The sequence below is a fragment of the Amblyomma mixtum genome, chromosome 2 (assembly GCF_055824585.1).
Source record: "Amblyomma mixtum isolate Tamu chromosome 2, ASM5582458v1, whole genome shotgun sequence".
Lineage (NCBI taxonomy): Eukaryota > Metazoa > Arthropoda > Arachnida > Ixodida > Ixodidae > Amblyomma > Amblyomma mixtum.
In genome coordinates, this window is record NC_143013.1 from 104,284,732 (window position 1) to 104,305,135 (window position 20,404).

The window sequence follows — 20,404 nt, forward strand, 5'->3', positions numbered from 1 at the left end:
ATTAGCCAGTCACTGATATCAAACTTGTACTAGTTTTAATGCAGCTCTGCCAAATGTTTAGTAAGCCTTGTTTTTCAACATGCTTCACCGTCCAGTGAAGGGTCCTGAAACTATTGAGAGGAAATAAAAAATACAAAACATAACATCAAGGCAGAAATCGAGTAAAGGAGAAGCAGTTCTGAAGCATCAGTGACAGATATGGATGATCGTAGCTGGTTCCACTGGGTACGGGGAAAATTGGAAACTATTGGAAGGTGTTTGTACAAGAAAAGTATGCCAGTGATTCTGTGTCTCTATTTCTTGCTGACCTGTATTTAGTTGTGTAAGATACAAACTTATGAGGGAGCAAGAAAAAAACTGACGCTGATCCCCTCAACCGGGGAACGTCAGCGCTAGCTGCTCGCGTGAAATGCATAACTGTTTTTATTGAATCATCTTTTCGAGCCAGCACCTCGGAGTCTTCGCGCACCTCACATCTACCTTACGCCTTGTCGTCAGTGCGCGATCTTCGTAGTGGTGGCGAACGTCGCGTCTCCGACCGGCCCCCCTTCTCACACTGCATGCTTTTGAAGCTTGAGCCACAGATCGATACTTGCGTGGCGTAGCATGAGTGTCGGATATACAAGCCTCACTGGTCGGCTCCGGCAGGAGACGGTGACAGAACAGATTTGCGACCAATCCGGATTTTTCAAACACGCCGACACCGGATTTTCAGCGACACCGGGCACTTACGCTGTCACGTAAAAACTAATATGGTGTTAGGCTGTATCACTTAAAGTCACGAAAACGGTAACGGACGCCGTTGTAGTGGGCCCTCTTCACAGACTTAGAGGCTCTGACCTTTGCGACTCGCTTAGCGCTCCGCTGAGCCGCGCTCCACAACTTTCGGCACGACGCCATTCCTCCTCAAACATAGGTGTGCTTTGGCTGTGCACACCTTTAGATGCCTTGCCTCTATATGCCTTAGATGGACTTTAGATGTCGGCTGAAATGATTTATGGTTTATCGCATTGAACATCCCAAACCGACTCAGGCTATGAGCTGAGGGCTCCGGAAATTTCGGCAACCTTGGAATTTTTTAATGTGCACTGAGATCACACGGTACACGGGCATCTACATTTCGCCGCCCTCGAAATGCGACCGCCGCGGCCGGGATAGAACCCGCATCATCCGGGCCAGCAGCCGAGCGCCACCGCGGCGGCTGCCGGTGAAATGGACGGTCCAGCTATGCCCATAGCTTCACAGGTGTTCTCATTTCACTCAATGGTCGGGTGGCATAAAGGGCAAAAAGCTTTACGCTGAAACTCAGGGGTTAACGGCGGCTCTTATTCTTATTTCAAACTGTCTTATTGACAGTATCGCGTATATTCTTCGTAGTTTTCTTTCACTCTATATTTTTGTTTTTGCAAGATTTCGCGCCAGTCACAATGCATTGCCAGGATTAACATGTTAATGTGGTCACTACAGGATGTTATCGGAAAGGCGAAGTAAGTAAAAAATGTAGAGTACAAAAGCACATTGCTTTGCAAGGCGGGTGTACTTTACTTCACCCGTTTAACATTATTTTGTAGGCGTGACGACTGCGAATGACATTAGGCTCACTTACTATTCCACATGAATAATTCTACCTGACGTTTTCTGCCCGTATATCTCTGATCAGCTAAGTTATTCGTTGACTTTCCATGAAACTGTCACAAAAATGCAGAGATTGGGCCACCTTCAGCAGACAGTGACAATTCGTGCTCTGCTGGGACGTTACGCACCATCACTAAGGCTACTTTCGCCGATTAAAAATTTGGCCACGGCAGAATCGCATAGCCAGAATTGGGCCCTTGTGGCTGTTAACGCCATCATGAGAGATAATAACCTGGCCGCGCTGAATAATTGGGGTCATCGCGTCAATACTTTCGTACAGCCTAGCGCGGCGCCTAGACCCCGTCTGCGGTTACTTTATTCTCCATTCTTATGCACGCTGGCTGAGGTTATTCATAAAATTTCACGGGAGCCTCATATTCAGCAGCACGAGAGAGACACTTTCGAAAAGCTTACAGAAAATAAATGTCAGGATGACGAGCGTTGAATACGCGGAGACGGGATTGTCGAACATGAAGGAGCAGATGTAGATCATCGGAAGCGCCGCGTAGCCATGAAGGAGATTCAGATGGAAGATCAGTTCTGTGAAAGAAATTCAAACACAAAGAACGTGCGTTGAGGGGACGCATTTTTGTGAAAACGGACTTTTGATTCGCGTAATAGACTTCTGCGTTATAGCTATTCGCGAAACAGTGTAAGCCCGTTCAAAAAACTTAGCAGTGAAATGATAGACTTTGCTTTGTCGTAATCCTTCTCTAGAAAGTTTTACTTGGTAAACACTTAAAGAGCACAATTTTTCATTTCGTCATTCGTTATGGAGACATTTAGGTGAAAACTGAGCGGCATAAACTGTGCCAGTCAACAGCGCTCGAAGGATCATCCCTACTGGGAAGACAACATCTGGAGTTAAGGTTGCATCCCTTTACATATACTGAACTTTTTATTTCCCGCGGTCACGTCGGAAGGTTTGAAGCAGTGAAGAAGGTCATCCCATTGCTTGAATCATGGTTACTTAATAGCACGCATAAGGCGGCACAAATCAGCCAGAAATACCTGGTTTATTCTGATTACCAAAGCATTCTGCAAATGTCTACAGGAAAATATTGGTCAGATAAGAACAGAAAATTAAGGAAATCGTTGTGGCAGGCATGATATTAAAGCAGCCAACAGTCATTGAAATTTAGGAAGATATTGAGAAATACTCTTTTAATATGTGATGTTGATTATTAGAAACTTGATACTGCAGTTACTTTACTGGTGAAAAGTAATTAATAAAGAAGAATAGAAAGATCCACATGTCGCCAGTGGTGTCCGAACCCATGATGTAGGTATGTCACATACGGGCTGTACCGAGTGAACTACGGCGGCTATGCGTTCCGATGACACTGGAGGCATCTAGTTTATTTCTATTTTGTAATGAATTTCTTTTCAGCCATAAGTGATTACACAACTAATTTCCATTTAATGAACACCAAAGGTTAAAATCAAAAATTTTCTTTAATGCAAAAGTTAAAATCCAAAACAATCCCTCATGCTTTCCTTGGTTTCGATGATGGCTGGCTCCTTTGTTGCACCCGAAAATATAGGTAGAGGTGGTCAACACAAACAATTAGCGAGAAGTAATGTCCAGCCTACAAGAGACGAACATGCACGACGATCTTTCCGTGGCATGCACAGGCGCAGCGACACATCGGCGTAGCTATGACGGGCGGTTGCACAAGGGACAAAGAGCTCGGAAGCGAGGCCCTCTCTTCAGAGTGTATGCTTCATCTGGGTTTTTTGGCACGACCGTGGCTGCTAACGATTCACAGTGCTTTCGCTCCACCTTATGTTGCCTGTTACAAATTGTATCTGTGATAAAATTCGCCTATTTTGATTTTGTTCGACTTGCCGCTCCTAGGCCTAACAAAAAACGTCGGTTTCATGACAAACATGGTAGTGTTAACAAAAGCGCATGCTGCCACAAACTAATGTTCCTTGAAATAGTTTGCCGTAAAACAGACCCATCGTAAGTTATGGTTTCTTGTCGGCTCATCAAAGCATTTTTTCGCCATCCTATTGATCGACGCTTACATGCTTAAAGCGGTAATAAATGAATTTAAATGCGTTTTAATATCCGGAGCAACCCTGAGGTTTCGTGGTGTTCCAGTGAGCCGTTCACCCATGAGGTTAAGTTATGATTTCTTCAATACCCAATGTGTTTCCGTTATAACGTCATCATGTGCGTTTCTTCTGGCAGCACTACTATTTAGCCCCAGAACACACCCTGTTTGCAGAGAAGCAGCGAAAGCTGGCGCGTCATGTGCACAGCCCCCTTAACAAACAAAGGGCGCAATGCTTTGCTTGCCGCGCTGCCTTATCAAATCTTGCTGGACAGGCGTCGTCCGCACTAGCAAAAATCTTTTCAAACACCGCACCATGGATAACGGAAGCTCTTTGCAGCAGCTAGTATCAGCACCCATGTTTGTTTACAAAAGCCAAAACCGTGCATATCACGCCTGCAATGCATTTCTGTAACATGTGCTGCCTTGCTTTGTCTTTTCTGCGCTATAAGGCCAGTTTTCTTTCGGTATTGTTTTTTTTTTCAATATCAGTGGAAGTGAATGGTGACCAGAGTGACTACAGACTGTTCTTTGAAACTGAAAAATTGGAGACTGTTGCAGAATTATACGCATGGAAGTAACAATGAAGAGAAAGACTAAAAATTAAGGCGAGTTTCAAGTGCATAAAAATGTAGACCAACACCACCGGTGGAGAAATTAACGTATTTAATGTGATTATGAGTACATTTGTTGTGTTGTTACTGCTTTTGTTGCACTTTTACAGTTTTACTAAGTAATTGCGAATTTTAAATCTTTGCGCTGTGGTTTCCCTTTATTGCGCAATCATAAGAATACTTTTCGCTGTTCAAATATGAGAGTACATTTCAAAAGTACTTTTCACAGACACATAAAAGCGCTTTTAGTTTAATTTTCCTGCAATTCAATTATTTGTCACCCAGATGGTGAAGAATGGTCCGAAATGTCTTCATGGCATTATTGCATAGCTATGTTGTTTATGTCGCCTGGGTGAGAAGGCCTTGTAAGGGCCGTTGACTATTAATAAATGACTGAGTGCTACTTGAAGAAGGCCCAATTCTCTGTTAGCAATATCTTGTTTGGCATAAATAACATCTTTTGTAACAGGAGTTAATTGGTTTTAAAGCAAATGCACCAGCTAATTATGAGAGAAGGAAAGTGCGTTATGACTCACGGAAGTCTTCAGTGGCCAGCGGTGTGTAAGGTATAAGGCTTAGGGGAGGGAGCACGAACATGGCTGTTCCCATGTAAAACATGAAGTCAAAAACGAAGTTCGAGATCCAGTATAGCAGTGGCCCCATGCCAGCGATCATGTGCAGGTGCTTTACCTGCATCGCAGTAAGACAAAAAGAGTCAAGTATTCACCTGAATCGTCTGGCAACAAAGCATGAAAAGGAGAGAAAGACAACGTCCATGATGTAGCCCGTCTCCCCATTAATGAGAACACTCAGGCTAGTGGTGCCGTTCAAGGACACGTTCGTAATTCACACTCACCGCAGCTCTTGAAGCAATTCAGTCATAACGATACATCAACTGAGCACAGCTGTTGGCATTAGGGGAGTGTTGTTTAAGTGCCTTTTGTCTTATTAAACATTCGTGCTTTCGTGAGGCGGCAGCCTATGGCGTTTTCGACAGAAACCAGAAGGTGCTTTTCCTTCCAAACAAAGTACCTGGGATGAGTAGCATGGTTCCGGAAGGTGAGCGCTGCTCTTAACTTTCACATCATAACCTTGTTTTTCTCTTACGACGAATGTAGAGCAGTGCTGAATATGTTGGTCTCCTCACAAAGACAGTAAACTGATAGCGGAGTCATAACGAAGTTTCGGAATTATCTTTCCCTTGCTTTCGAGCTTGCGGCAGCATAAGTAGAGGAGACCTGAAACTATGACAACTTTTTCAAGGAAGTTAAGCACCTAGGACTCGTAGAAAGCTTTAGGACAAGAAAAAAATGGCGGACAATTCAGCGTTGTTAGGTAAATGCAAATTAGGTGCAGTAGCCCTTCGGCTTTGACTTCAGTTTCGGTTCGAGGCTCGGTTTGACAGGCCAATTTTGATAGCGGCGTGTTCTGGGATACATTGCGCACGGATGGATTTTAATAATTACGACGACATCCAAACCACAGCGCGAGAAACTGGCAGTGAAACACGCGGGGTGTTCGACTCCGGCGATTAAGTAGTGGTCTAATGTAGATGCCAACAAAGCTGATCTGTTGACGCCACCGCGGGTTCGAAACCCATTCGCGGCCATAAGGTGTTTTGCGGTGGCAGGTGGTCTACCGCTCAGAAGCTTCGGAGGAATAAAAATTGGCAGAATCTGAGATTGGGGTTTTAGTGATAGCGCACTAAAGCTCGCTTCGATGACGCCAAGGTTCGAGCACTGCCTTGGTGAACGCTCAGGCCAGGAAGCGTGACGCGTCAACTGCCTGCCTAGCGGCTTACTCCAGAAATAGCGTTGGAACGCACACCCGCCCCATTCCTGAAGATTAATTTCGCTCAGAAGAAAGGAAGTTCTTTCAAACAAAAATAGATTTCTCGCACGAAGTTCTGTCGTTCCACCGCAAATAATATTCTTTGCGCAAGTGAACGCTTCTACCGGCTTCTCAGTTGAAGTCAATGTCCCTCTTATTGTCTCAGCAGCCATATCGCTCACTGCTATCGCAAAATTCACAAATTTCTGTACGGGCAACATCGCATCAAATGCGACGCAAATCATGTGGCCCTATTAGAGAGGGCGGACACCGTCATTTGTTTGTTTAGGTGCATCCTTTTTCGAAAATATACAGGCTACCCTGTTTGCTTTTGGGTTGTGATAAACTTCAGATATCCTGAAACAGAGAGATGTCGTTCAAAACTATCTTGAGCTGAGCACTTCTGAGCGTGCTAACTTGAGAGCATGGATAGGGAAGCAAACACCTTGGGCTATAATTTAAGCGACAGCTTATGAGTCCCGCGTCGCTGTAAAAGCGATGTCTTCTGCGGGGGCCGTGAGCGAAAGATCTCAGATTGGTCACCTGGCGTGGCGCAAGTGACAGGTGCAGAGGCATCGGCATACGGCGGCCACCAGAATTAAGACGCGCTGCGGAGCGCCGCTGCGCCAAATAATGGCTGCAAGATGCGGCTTGCGCTAGCAATGGAAGGCCGCTAAGTGTTTGCGTCTCCCTAGTGATGTGCAGAGGACATCAGGCCGCTGAAAGGTGCCACTAAAGCTACAGCATCATACCGTTGCGGTGGAACTTAAGTTTCTCCGGAATTCCTGACAAAGAGTGTGCAGGTGCCCCTAAAGTAAATGGAGCACGAGTCTGGAAAATTGCGCTGCTTCGCCAGGTTCGCTAATAAAGCGAACATCGAAAGCGTAGCACCGGTGAGCTGGGCGCGTCAAATGCATCCACGCAATACGCAAAAGCACGGGATGCTAGAGCGCTCCGCTATCCAAGCTGTCTTCCGCTAGTGTGCTCAGCTTTATTTTGGGAGGCACCTATATAATCGCGAAGAATGTCTGCCATGTACTTGTGCATTCAAATATTCGCAATGACAAACTATGCCTACTACAGGATCGGCCTCACATTTTCCCATCGTTATAAAAAATCAATGCATTCTTCCATCTGACAGTCAACGCTAATCCTTTCGAGTTGAATTCTCTGAAGGCATAGGAAATAGTCGGGGTGAAGAACAAGCAAACTTCGTGAGCACCTAGGGCTGCGGAGCTGTCACGCTACAATGGTCTGTGCGCCAAACCTGACCGAATATTTTCGTAAAGTGTTTGTGCGCCTATCAGTGTAAATGTGATTTCTGTAATACCAGGATGTTACAAGCGTAAAAAAAATCGTCCTGCCAGCGCAGAAGGGCAGACATTCCAAGCGACAAAGAGCAGTATCATGTGACCAAAGGCGGCTGATTCTCATCGACCACAGATGAATACAGCCCTGCAGCATTGCATTGGTCAGAACACAACATTTTATCTTCATGTGGGTGACGTTATGCATATTCGGAGGCCACTTGTGCCGTCCTGCTATAGCTACAGCTACACCGCAAACTGTGAAGGCCTCCGACAATGCGGTTGTTCAGGAAAACTGAATGAAAGAAAGGACGCACCCTCAGCGCCCTTTCGGCTGTCGGGAACAGCACGAAGTTGCTGCACATGAGGCTGGACACCAGGGGGAAGAAGATGGAGCGGAGCACCTTGGGCAGCACCGTGCGGTACGTGTTCTGGCTGCTGATCTGCTCCTTCTCCAGGCCCACCTCCTCGCCCTCGCCCAGCAGGTGGCGCTCTTCGGCGCCCCGCGAGGACACCTCGAAGACGAACTCTGCCGTCTTCACGCCGGTGATGTTTCGCAGTCGCGCCGTGTTGTACAGACGCATCACCAGCGGTGCCGTGTGTTGGATCTGCCCGTTGTACCACAGCACATCCCTGCGCGTAGGTGCACAAAAAGTGGGCCACGTAATCACTTACCATGATGGAAGTCCCACACGCTGCTTCTTCAGAAAGGTATGGTAGACACAATGGGAGTGACGATAGCTTTCGTCAAAAATGGCGGTACAGGGTTCCTGCTATTTTCAAAGCTTTACACCAAATGCACCGATGGGACGACATAGCAAATATGCGCCGACCACGAGTCTAACACAGGGCGTCGGCCCTTACTTTGCGTTCAGTATATTCCCAGCAGGCAGTGCATTGCAGTAAAATTTTGTGGAACCCGAGTCAGGAAGCTATATGAAGTAAGTTGCAATGCGCAAGTAACAATGGCAAAAAAAAAATTGCAACATTGAGTTCCAATTTTGGGGAAAATGTTGCCAGTATAACAAAGCTACGTTACCGGGGAAAAAAATGCGTGTGTTGCTGCTTCCTTCGAGATTGCATTTGTCTTTGCGGGAAGCTCGAAAGGTATGTCTGCGAAGAATACCGTGCAGATTTATGGTGTGTTTCGAATGCCCTACAGTACGCACTTAAGCAAGTCCGGGTCTTTTCAGTACCAAATATTAAGACTCAGTGTGGTGAGCAGCTGTTACGTAACATTGATATCGGACTTTGACTTCGAAAACACTTATCATCCACGCGGTGGTTAACAAATTTTTGCGCGGCTCGCGCTCATTGGAAAAAGCGCGCTGCCTTGGTGCGCGGATGCAACAACGGGCATCACTAAGCGTCCTTCAGTTGCAGAAAATACCCGTGGACTAGCTCGCGTATAACCTCGAGCCGCGACGAGAAATGCATAGCGAGCGGCACAGAGAAGATCACGCGATACGGGAAAAAAAGACGGACGCATAGTGGTGGCACCCGCCGCGGTGGCTCAGTGGTTAAGGCGCTCCTCTACTGAGCCGAACTACCTGGGTTTGAACCCTACCGTGGCGACCGCGTTTCAATGGAGGCGAAACGCAAAAGGCGCCCGTGTGCTGTGCGATGAGAGTGCACGTTAAAGATCGCCAGGTCGTCGAAATTATGCCGGAGAGAAACCTCTTTCTCTCTTTTGTCTTTCACTCTCACCTTCCTATTTTCCCTTACGGCATGGTTGACGTGTCCACCATGATATGCGAGACAGATACTGCGCCATTTCCTTTCCTCAAAAACCAATTTTGCAATTTACAACCAATTTACAATTTTAGTGAGAGAGAGAGAAACAACTTTATTGCCATAGAATGGCGGGATTTAAGGCAGGTAGGCTTGGTGTGGCCCCCTAGAGGGGGCGACTTCCTGGGCCCATGAAACAAGTGCCAGTTGGATGCTCTTGTCTGGCCTTCTGAGGAGGGAGCTGGCAGTAAAGTTCGAGGGGTTGGATTTCCCGCGCAATCCGAGAGGATGAGCGCCTGGGTGGCGATTTCTCCCTGGTTACAATTTTGGCAGACGGGGTCGTATTCCCCGTCTTTGATGAGTAAAAGTCTAGAATGTCTAAGGATAGAGTGTGTCTGCAACCTGCGGAGCAAGGTGGCTTGCGCTCAATTTAAGTCGTGGTGGGGAGGCGGGAACTTGCGTCTCATCTCTCTGTGGAGGTTGGTGAAAACGGCAAAGGTCTTAGGAGCCTCGCCAAAAGCGTCTGGGTCCGTGGGGCCGCCCGGTGAACTAGTCCTGGGGCTAGTCGATCGACTCCTTCGTTTCCAGTTTACCGCGTGGGCAGGTACCCAGACCAGGTTGATCTTATGGTCGGGAGAGCAGCCGCGATGAATGCAGTGGGGTGGCAGATAAAACCTGCCGAGTAATTTTGGATCGCTCTTTTGGAGTCGCTTAGGACTGTGCGCGTACGTGGGTCAGGGATGGCGAGTGCGATGGCGGTTTCTTCCGCCGCTGTGGGAGAGTGAGCTCGTTCTGTGGCTGTAGTGACGAGAGTGTAATGCGGCGTGGTTGCAAAAGCCACGTATGTGTTTGCATTTTACCGGGCAGCGCCCACGTATGTTACGTGTTCGTCAGCCAGGTATGTGGCATATAGTGCTCGAGCTTTCAGCTGGCGGCGTGTATCATGGCGGCCAGGTAGCATGTTTTTGTGAATTGGTTTTATGACAAGGTGGCTACGGATTCCTATAAGAATGGAAGCCGTGGGGTGGACGTCGTCTATGGGGTTGATGTTGAGGCGGTCAAGTGTGAGCCGCCCGTGTTTGGTGCGGGTGAGGCGGTGGATTTGGGCGGTCTTGTGTGGCTCTAACTTCTGTGAGCGTGTTGTAGATGCCGAGTTGGAGGAGATGCTGTGTGCTGGTGTACTGGGGTCGCCCCGCTGCCGTTTTGTACTCTAAACGTATAATGCTGTTTACAGCTTCCTCGTCCTTCCGGTGAAGGTGATAGTAGAGGTAGGAGTACACTATCCTGCTAAAGAGAAAAGCTTGCGTCAGCCGACAGAGGTCTTCCTCCTTTTGCGGTGGGTGCCGATGCGGAGGATGAGGCCGTTGATCTTTTTGGCTATGGTGCGCAGGCGCTGAATAGGCTCCGAGTTTTGCGTGTTGTTCTGTGTTACCATACCCAGCACGCGGATGGTCCGGACCGGAAGTATGGGATGTGTGCCAACATTGAGCACAGCAGGTTCTTGCGGGTCAGGGACGGGGAGGCAACTTCGTCTGTCCCTGATGACTAGTAACTGGAACTTGGTGAATGAGCATGTGAGCCCGTTCTCCTGTACAAAGGCGTGTACTTTGTCGATTGCCGTTTGGAGGGAGCGTTGGATTTCCCCGTCAGAGCCGGAGTTGGTCCAGAGGGTAATGTCATCGGCATATATCAAGTGTTTATTGTGAGGTATGCCTTCCAGGAGTGAAGCGAGGCCTCTCATTGTAGTGTTGACAATGAACAGAGATAGGGCTGCTCCTTGTGGGGTTCCTCTGACGCCTAGGGTGATCTCGCTGTGGAGGTGTGCATTGTGAAGTTCTGCTGCACGGTTATGAAGAAAGTAGGCGCACTTCTAAGGGCGAGTGCCTAGATTCATTTGTAAGAGGTTTGTCAGGATGGCAGCCTGTGACACGTTGTCGAAAAGTTTGCTGACGTCTACGCCTAGCATGGTTCGTGTAGCCCGGATGGGGCGCGGATCGAGGATATCGTGTTGGATTTGCCACATAATGTCATGGGTAGAGAGGCCGACCCTGAAGCCGATCATAGTGGGGAGAGGGGGGGGGTGAAGGGGTGAAGGTTCTTTTGGTCTACGTGAGTGTGGCGTCTATTGAGTATGACGTTTTACATTACTTTTCCCAGGCAGGACGTGGGCGATATGGGCCGGAGGTTGCCAAGATCGACTCGTTTGCCTGGCTTAGATATGAAAATCACTTTAGCATGCTTCCAGGTGTCTGGAAGGCGACCCTCATGCCAGTGTTTATTGAAGAGGTCCGTGAGTGCCTCGAAAGAATGATCGTCGAGGTTACGGAGTATCTTGTCGGTTATGTGGTCGTCGCCGGCGGCCACGCTGGTTTTAATCTGGTTGAGGGCGGCGCGGATTTCTGCTGCCGTGATGTCAGCGTCTATGTTGGGGTTCTGAGCACCCGTGTAACCTGAAGAGATGGGGATTTCGGAGGAAGTACTGATGTATTTGTCATTCAAGGTGGCGATGAGTTCCTCATTTGTGCCCTGACAGGCGTGTATGACGCGCGTGAGGTTCTTGTGAGATGTGGATTTGGTGTGAGTTGGGTCCAGTAGACGTCTGAGAAAGAAGCACGAATTTTTGCATCCCAACTGGCCGTTAAGACGGTCGCATTTCTGTGGTGGACGTCGTTTCATGCACGCTCCAAGGATGCCAACTTTCCGAATAGGGCGCGCGGTGACCAAACGTTATCCCTTAGCGCCGTAATCTCTCTACATAGTTTAAGTTTACCACCACCGCCACCATGGGTAATCGCGTTCTCAAAGTTATAATATGCGATACGGTGAGTAGTAACGGCAGGCCACAATCCTCCTAGTAGTTGGGCAGCGAATATTTCTACCTTGCCAATAAATATCACATATTTGGGGTATTCCCAATGGGCAGGAAACTTCATTAAATAAAATGATTACAATGTGTGGTTTCACAGCCCGAAGAAACAGGCTATGAAGGCCGCCGTAGTGGACGGCTCACGAATAAGTAATACCACTCTCAGGTTCCTAACGTGCATTGGCACCGAGCAGCACATGGGCATTCTTGTATTAGCAGTTAACCGCTTCTTGGCATAAGCTTTTCGTTGCACGGAATGTGTAGCTTTGATAAGCAAAGCCTACTTTGGCTTGCAGAAAGTGACGAAATAATATTTTGGCCGACTATACACCTGTGACACCTGAATGCGGGTATTGAGAATGACGTGGCAACAGAACGCAGGACGGAGCGGAGCAAGGAGCAGAAGACTCACCCTTCCTTCTTGGTCATCTGCACTCCGAAGTGTATGCGGAAGACGTATTTGTGCAGCCTGTCCTTCGCCTCGGCGAGAAGACCGGCGGTGATGTTTGTGTCCGCATCCAGGCTTTTGATGTAGAACTCCGCCGGATTACCGATGAGGGGATGCAACCGGTCGTCGATAAAGGCCTGTTCTTTGTCCGCAACGATGAATCCCTGTGCGATATTCCAACAGGAACATTAATCTACTGGCCGCTTGTGCGGGACCTACGAGATTGAATGTCAAAACGAAATCTTTAGTTTCTTTTCTGATTGGTATCCTACCATACAAAAACTAATCGTGGATACATTTTCGCCTCGTTTTGCTGCTACAACTATGCTTGAGGCTTTTTGTGGACAGAGCGCTGAAATCTTCAATGCTACGTCTTTCAAAGCCACACTAACATGTTACCTTCCTTCCTTACTGGCTCTCTAGTATGTCATGAAAGATGTCCTAATCGTAATAGCGCTGTCACATGGTTATATCGACTATAAATCCTATAAAAAGCAGTGGACGGGTAGAAAATCGCCAGCCCGGCTTCCCACAGGAGAAGGAGACCTTCGAGGAGTTGGTCGCCGCTGCTGGTTAAGTAACGTCACGTCTAATTCCATGATATCGCATCTTGTGTGATGGCACTTCACATGAAACGCTCGTCAAGACTCCGCATCACGTGTCATGCATCGTTGAACCCCCCCAAACATGGACCGTGGGTGATCACATGACCTGACACTTTGCTTGAACCCAGATGTGATACCGCACACCGCCAAACGAGCCAATACGTTCCTTTTGCTATCGCATAATAAAGAAGTATATCTGCAGTGACATTTCTGTCAAGCGCGTGACATCTGTGGATTTCATGATTTCGTGGTCACTTCTGCCACTTCTTGACTTGAATACGGCTGATATGCATGCTATTTCCATCCCTTCATAATAGTCTTGTCGCAGGGGTAATCAGCACGACCGAGCCAGAGTCTAATTCCTCAGGTTGCGTTTCTCACTACAGAGGCTCTGCTTTCCGCAAAATTCTCACAGAGATGAAGGAATCTTATTACGGAACTAAGAGACGAAAGGGCACAGACGACTCAGAATGAAAGACGTTAAATTCATTTCAGCATTAGACCAGACGTTCGTTGAGAGAGAAAAAACAAACCAAAAAGCGTACGTGGTGACAAGTTTCCCACTTTTCCGCGGAAATCGATGGGGCCGTTGGTTGGATTCGTCTTTGAAGTTGAATAAAAAACGACATGATAAAAAACTCACATTTTGCCCACTTCTCTGTCTGAGGCTACGGCAATATAAATAATTGGAAAACAAGGAACAGTTATAAAGGACAAAAAGACGTTGCCCCCAATGTCTTTAAATCCGTCTAGCGAAATCTGGACATGGAAATTTTGTAAGATTGGTAACTCAAGCGACATTCCATGAAATTTCAGTTTTTTCGCTGATCGCTGATGTCCGAGATTGTCGGCTGCGAGAAAAAAGTTACATCTTCAATAAACAGGAGCGTGCACATTAATACAGGTATTTCTACGCAAAGCTCAAATGACCTGCAGTGAGTTTTGCGAATGTCTTGACGGGGTCATTTAGAATGTAAATGACTGGTTTTGAGAGGAATTACACTTATTTTGGCCCTTTGCTTTCAAATAGTTCCAAGTGAGTTTATCCGCATCATTCCATAACCATACCGACGGCGTCTCAATCTAGCTTGGCGGCTATACTGACCTAGATAAAAACAAAAGGCGTCGGACAACGGAAGCTACACTGGTCAGATTAGACCACTGATGTTGACTCGGGGTGGCTATTTGATCAGAGTAAATTAATTTTCAGTTGTGCCTACCACGGTAAACAGGGTTAGCAGTAAACGCTTGTCAGCTTTGTCCGCCTTGAAAAAGATATTGCCGAAGTTTATGGCCATGAAAGCAGAGTTCAGCGGCTGCGGATGCGTTACGGCTTCATTTTATCTTTACTCGCACAGTGTATGGAACTGTTTTGTTCGAGTCAATTCTTCATATTAATCGTAGATTTTAGGCTACGTTCCAACTTCTCCATTGCTGGGATTCCATCTATCCAGTATGGATACCTTTCACAGCAGGTTTAGGCACACCACTTGCAGACAGGTCGCTGTTCTTCGGTCTGAGAGTATAGAGATGCGTTTAAAACAGCATATGCCCTTAGGAACTAGTTGCGTTCGATCGCTTCCTCGGATGGCGATGACGGGTAATTGTAGTGCTGGAACTGGCCTTTTTTAACAATATTAATAGTATGGCCAAGCAGTCGAAGTCCACAGGAAACATATTACGCAATAGCACAAGAGGCTCGTCTTGCTCAAAAACCCCGCGTCGGCCGTCGTACTGCGTCAGTAGCCAAAAATCCCAGAAAATAGAAAAATCGCCGTCTAGTAATAAATCTTTAAAAGAAAATAGCCGCCATTGGGGTTCCCACCGAGGTTCTCTCCATGTCAGGCGTGCACGCAAGAATAGTCAACTAAGGGTAACGAAGCGTGCTGGAGGGGCACAGAGTGAATGCATTGCGGTGTGCATGCCTTACTAACGTGCGTTTGGGGTCAGTACAAATGTCATAGTACTAAAAACATAAAACGAAATATAAATATGCTAATTAGCCGTCAGAAATATTGAAGGCCGAATAAAAAGGCGGTGCTATGGTGCTTCATTGTACTGAAACAAATGGTGTGTGCGTGTAAGAGTATATATTTGCGTAGCATGTCGTGCAGTGTAACCAAGATAACGATTGGTGATAGGCAATCAATGGTTGTGATTGGTAGTCGGTAATATGATCGGTAATATTTATTGTAATCAATGACCATGGTCGGTTATGTGATTGTAATGGATGACCGTGATCGGTAATGTGATTGTGGACGGGTAATCGGTAAGAAATCACAAAGAAAAGGAATAAAAAGACAAAAAAAGATGTCACTATCGCGTCTACAATTAAGGTGAAGCTTAAGCGTGCTACTAATTTTTGCACCCGTAATGTCACAGCTCTGCTGAAACCTCCTTTCGGTACACCTATTTTTTTTAAACGTTTGCTCTGGTCCCACAAAACGGTAAGATATGCCAGAAGTGAGGCCTACTAAGGGTGTTGGTAGGGACGCGACAATGGAGACACGCTTATCAACACTGTCGATACGCCCATCTGACCTTTAAGCGTGCACAGGTGCAAGGGTGTTGCATCTCCCTGGGTTGGTTAAGTAATTAGGAGTGCTGTTCTGTATTAAGACATTACACTTGTTCATGAAGCGTGAGTCTAATCCGAAATGAGCTACTGAACTTTCAGTGGAGAGTAATTAAAGCTTGATGCATGCAGGAATGGCAGCGGTCGCCAAAATGTCCGCCACAATTTGAAGACTACGTCACTTAGCTTAACTGCCAAGTCGCATTGATTACTGACAAAAGGGACCATGTAAACCGGGTAATACCCCGCGGACATAGTGGGCGCTTACTGTGCTTGTATGCCGAGGCTCCGGTGGTTCATTTCCCTGTTTCATTCAATCAGATCAGTGGCGTTGTAGGAAGCATTCCAACAACTATTTTCTTGGCAGTGTTTCGCTGGCTTACGCAGAACGCAGAATATGCTAGTATCGCTTTGCTGTGGGAACAGGTTTGGTAGAAGTTGGTCGCCTGAGTGAAACGTTTCCGGATTTTGGGAATGTGCTTCAAACGAAAGCGCGCAATGGACGTCCTGAGGCTATCAGAAATTTGCCCCTGTCTAGACATTAGCAGGCACTCTGTAAAATGCATATCTGGGAAGGAGAACTCCATAAGGAATTAATGAGTAATTACTCATTAGAATTCACCTTATTGCAGCAACACCGCTCCCAAGGAATTTTATGCAGCTTTCATAGCTACTTCTTAGTGGAAGGAAAAACCAACCTTATTTCTAATTGGAGGGCTGCCCTAAAGCATAGAATAATTGTAGTACGGTTTACCATAACTGTCGGCCGCCGCTGTGCCTCAGTAGCTATGGTGCTCGGCTGCTGACCCGAAAGACGCGGGTTCGATCTCGGCCGCGGCGGTCGAATTTCGATGGAGGCGAAATTCTAGAGGCCCGTATATTGTGAGATATCAGTGCACGTTAAAGAACCCCAGGTGGTCGAAATTTCCACAGCCCTTCACTACGGCGTCTCCTAACCTTGAGTCGCTTTGGGACGTTAAACTATAAACCAAAGCAAACCATAACCTTGACTTGCATTCATATCTGTCCTTGGCAGCTTCCGCTTCCCCCGGAGACTATTCAGGTTGCTTGGAAAGAATTCACGCCCATCAAATTATGGACAGCGCCTCCGAAACATTTCGTACTTGTACACTTGTAAAACAATGGATACCAATTCGACTACAAAGCAGTTGGCAAAAATAGTGCAAGTGCGACTTTAAGACCACACTGCATGGGGGCAGCGGCCAGCCTTGCGCCTATTTTTGGAGACGCAAGACTGCAAGCTATAAACACCAAAAAATCTTTAAGAGTGCAATCTTCTTTTAATAGTTCTATAGTAGTATTAGTACAGCCACTAGCACCAGTACTCCTGTGTTTGTATGCTGTATGTGTAAAAACATGGGCGAAGCAGCATCGTGAGTACAGGTATTGAGCTAAGGAGTTCGCGCATCGGTAATGGGACGGCGTGTAAGGTAGCCTGCTATGGACAGTCCTGCACATGTCTCGAGCGAGCAATGGTGCATTAGCATAGCTCGAAAGTTGGCTGTGAACAAAAAAAAAGAAACTGTAGTGTGCGTATGCTTCTCGGTGCTGTAGAACGATAAATCCATAGCAAGCACGTGCATTTTATATGTTATGTACACACCCCGAAAAATGTGTTCGACCATTGCTGAGAAAATTAAGAGCTCTTCAAGCAGTTCCAAGAGGCGCATCTCTATTTCATCATGATCAGCCTGACTACGCCCTCTGCAGAGCAAAGGCCTCGCCCGTGTCTCTCCAATTAACCCTGTCCTTCGCCAGCTGCGGCCACCGTATTTCCGCAGACTTCTTTATCTCATCTGCCCACCTAACTTCCAGCCCCCCCCCCCCCCCCTGCTACGCTTGCCTTCTCTTGGTATCCACTCCGTTACCCTTAAGGGCCAGCGGTTATCTTGCCTTCGCATTACATGTTCTGCCCAAGCCCACTTCTTCCTCTTGATTTCAACTAGGATTTCGTTAAAACGCGTTTTTTCTCTTACCCACTGCCCCCGCTTCAGATCTCTTAACGTTACACCTATCATTTTCCTTTCGATAGCTCGCTGCGCTATCCTTAACTTAAGCTGAACCCTGTTTATTAGCCTCCACGTTTCTGCCCCATAGGTGAGTACAGGTAAGATACAGCTGTTACAGACTTTTCTCATCTGTATTTGGCCCCTGTTAAATGGTGCTAACTCACCTCGGCGCGCCCGACCACCTCTGGGAAGGTGTAGCGGACCTTGTCGCCAAAGTGCTCGACATCGTAGCCGCTGACACGGAGGCCCAGGTACTCGAGGAGGAAGAGCAGGGACAGGAGGAGCGGCGGCAGCATCCAGCTGAACAGGGGCATCTTCTTTTGGCGCCACACATATATGGCGCGCTTCTGCAGCACGGCCCAGGCACGGCCCAGGAACGAGGGGTCGCTGATCGATGCGCTGGCCATCGTCTTCACAATGGACACTTAGCAGAAGGCAGAGGCGAACATGGCGCGTGAGACAATAACAGGCAATTCAGGTCATCCGGTGCATAATGGGTTGATCAAATGAAATTGAACTGAAACTAAAATCGTCATCATCATCAGCCTGACTACACCCACTGCAGGGCAAAGGCCTCTCCCATGTCTCTCCAACTGACCCTGTCCTTTGTCAGTTGCCGCCACTGCATCCCCGCAAACTTCTTAATCTCATCCGCCCGCCTAACTTTCTGCCGTCCCCTGCTACGTTTGCTTTCTCTTTGAAAGCAAAGCATTTGACTGAGTGAAACTAAAATGAATGTGGGTAAATATGTTTCTTTTCTCTGCAGTCCCACTGATGTCAGTCGTCTACCACGCTCTCCGTTAACACAGCCATCTCGACCAACTACTGCTGAATTGATTGTATGTATGATTAACTCTGTCGATCATCACTGGAGCGCTAGTAATATTTCTACTCACGCTCACTATTTTGACGCACGTCTCCTCCATTTTGATACCGTCAAACACAAAGTATGTTTCTGCTAGGCACCCTGTTTTTTTTTCGATAAGGCTTGCCCCGCTGTCTGATCCACTTCCTCTTTTTGCTGTTTCGAGACTCATCGCGACCTGGAAGTCATTAGTTTTCGACTTGCAGGCTGTGTTGCACAGGTAGGGGATACAGTCGCCTGAGATTGCACGACCATTGGGATGGCCTGCTATGGGGACCTGTAGACGTGATCCTTCCCTATAAGGAAATGCCTCGTGCAGCGATTTTTGTAATGATAAAATCGGAAGTTACTTATTAAAACGGTCCTGTACTCAGCGTAGCTGTTGTGCGCATAGCGAAAGGTTCATTGGGCACAGTCACGTGTATTTCACCCTTGTGCTGTGCATTACTGCACTCTGAACAAGAAGTAGCAAAAAGGGAGTGAAATTGTCCTCTAGCGCCCACCCTTTAAAATGTGATGTACGCTAGAGGACACCTTAGTACCTTTTCACTCCAATATAGGTGTATTCGTGTATAGAGTGTGAGCTGGGCTTTCGTATGTAAATCACGCGTCATGGTTGACGGTATGAGCGTGTGCAACAGCTAAGTAATGCAATGTAGAAATAACGAAATAGAGCAACTAGAAAATTTAGGTAGGCTTCCTATTGTCGTGCGCTACCCATAAATCTGCACATAAATTAGAATATACCGTTTACATGCAGTTTTGCAGTGTCAAGGTCCATAGTTATCCAAGGGCATGTGTCCAGTTTTCCATTTAAAAGACAACTCCTGCTACTAAGATGACCCGAATTTGAAAAAAAAATTGATTTCTAAACGCAGGCAGCAATCTTCCAGCGGTGACGCTGAAGTGCAGCAAGCTCATGTCAAGAAGAGCTCGATGTATATGTAAATGGGTGCATCAGGCATGCGACATCTTGAAAGTTTTACTACTAAGCATCTCTTATGTCTTATACACCAAATGACTACAACAATGGTGGCGAATTTTAAGCAATAAACAATTTACAATACGCTATGCTATTCTGTGCAAATTGCACAGCTATACGGGATCTCTAGAGCTTGTGCACGTCTGTCATCTTCGCGCACGATCGCATCAGCACGATCCGAGGGTATATTGTTGTCATATCCCTTGAAAAAAAAAACTTACTCAAACTACGCAATAAATGGGCGGAGCAAACCTGCCGCACGCAAGTTTGCTATGGCTGGCCTGTGGCGACACCGCCAGACGGGCCAGGGGTTGCGCATGAATATCGGAAGAGCACAGCAGACAGATTCTGGAGAGCCGGTCCTGCAAGAACAGTTCTCGCTGGTTTAGCCCTCTGTGCTGTGATAAGGCGATAATAATTCCAATGGTCAATGGTCGCGCTACGCTGGCTGGGCGTCTACCTGATCACAATAATGTAGCGAAGGCTCCAGTTCATGAGCAGCGCCTGCGCTACTTTAATGCACACTGAAAATACACTTAAGTTTTTAAACATGACAGAAAGCGTGTAGTGGCCTCCTCGGTTAAAATTGAAATTGAAAGCTGGACACTGTGTGAAGTGTAACAATTCAGTAGTTATGCCGGCGCCTGCGAGTGGAACATATTGCCACGCGCCTAACGCGCCGCGCGGCCTCCGCGCTGAGTCGAAGACGACGACGAAGCAGCGGTGGGCTCTTGTGGCGCGCTGTTCTGTTCTGTGGCGTGGAAGCTGGCTCGATAATTAAAAGAAGGCTCCCGGTCTTGGGTTCTTTCTGACGTCTACCTTCACGGCTCCTCTGGTCGTGACACTGGTGGAGGTG

General features: G+C 47.2%; 1 protein-coding gene across 1 annotated transcript in view; it reads right to left on the bottom strand.

The window, feature by feature from the left end:
• LOC149360368 (phospholipid-transporting ATPase ABCA3-like) overlaps positions 1 to 20,404 on the bottom strand; it is an 80,747-nt gene that overhangs the window by 22,661 nt on the left and 37,682 nt on the right. The window contains exons 13-17 of the mRNA XM_089572301.1: positions 17,866 to 18,125; positions 12,456 to 12,655; positions 7,764 to 8,079; positions 4,846 to 4,999; positions 2,050 to 2,175 (exon numbers count right to left, since the gene is read on the bottom strand). Coding sequence (XP_089428427.1) covers positions 2,050 to 2,175; positions 4,846 to 4,999; positions 7,764 to 8,079; positions 12,456 to 12,655; positions 17,866 to 18,125 — 1,056 coding nt within the window. The remainder of the gene's footprint in view (positions 1 to 2,049; positions 2,176 to 4,845; positions 5,000 to 7,763; positions 8,080 to 12,455; positions 12,656 to 17,865; positions 18,126 to 20,404) is intronic.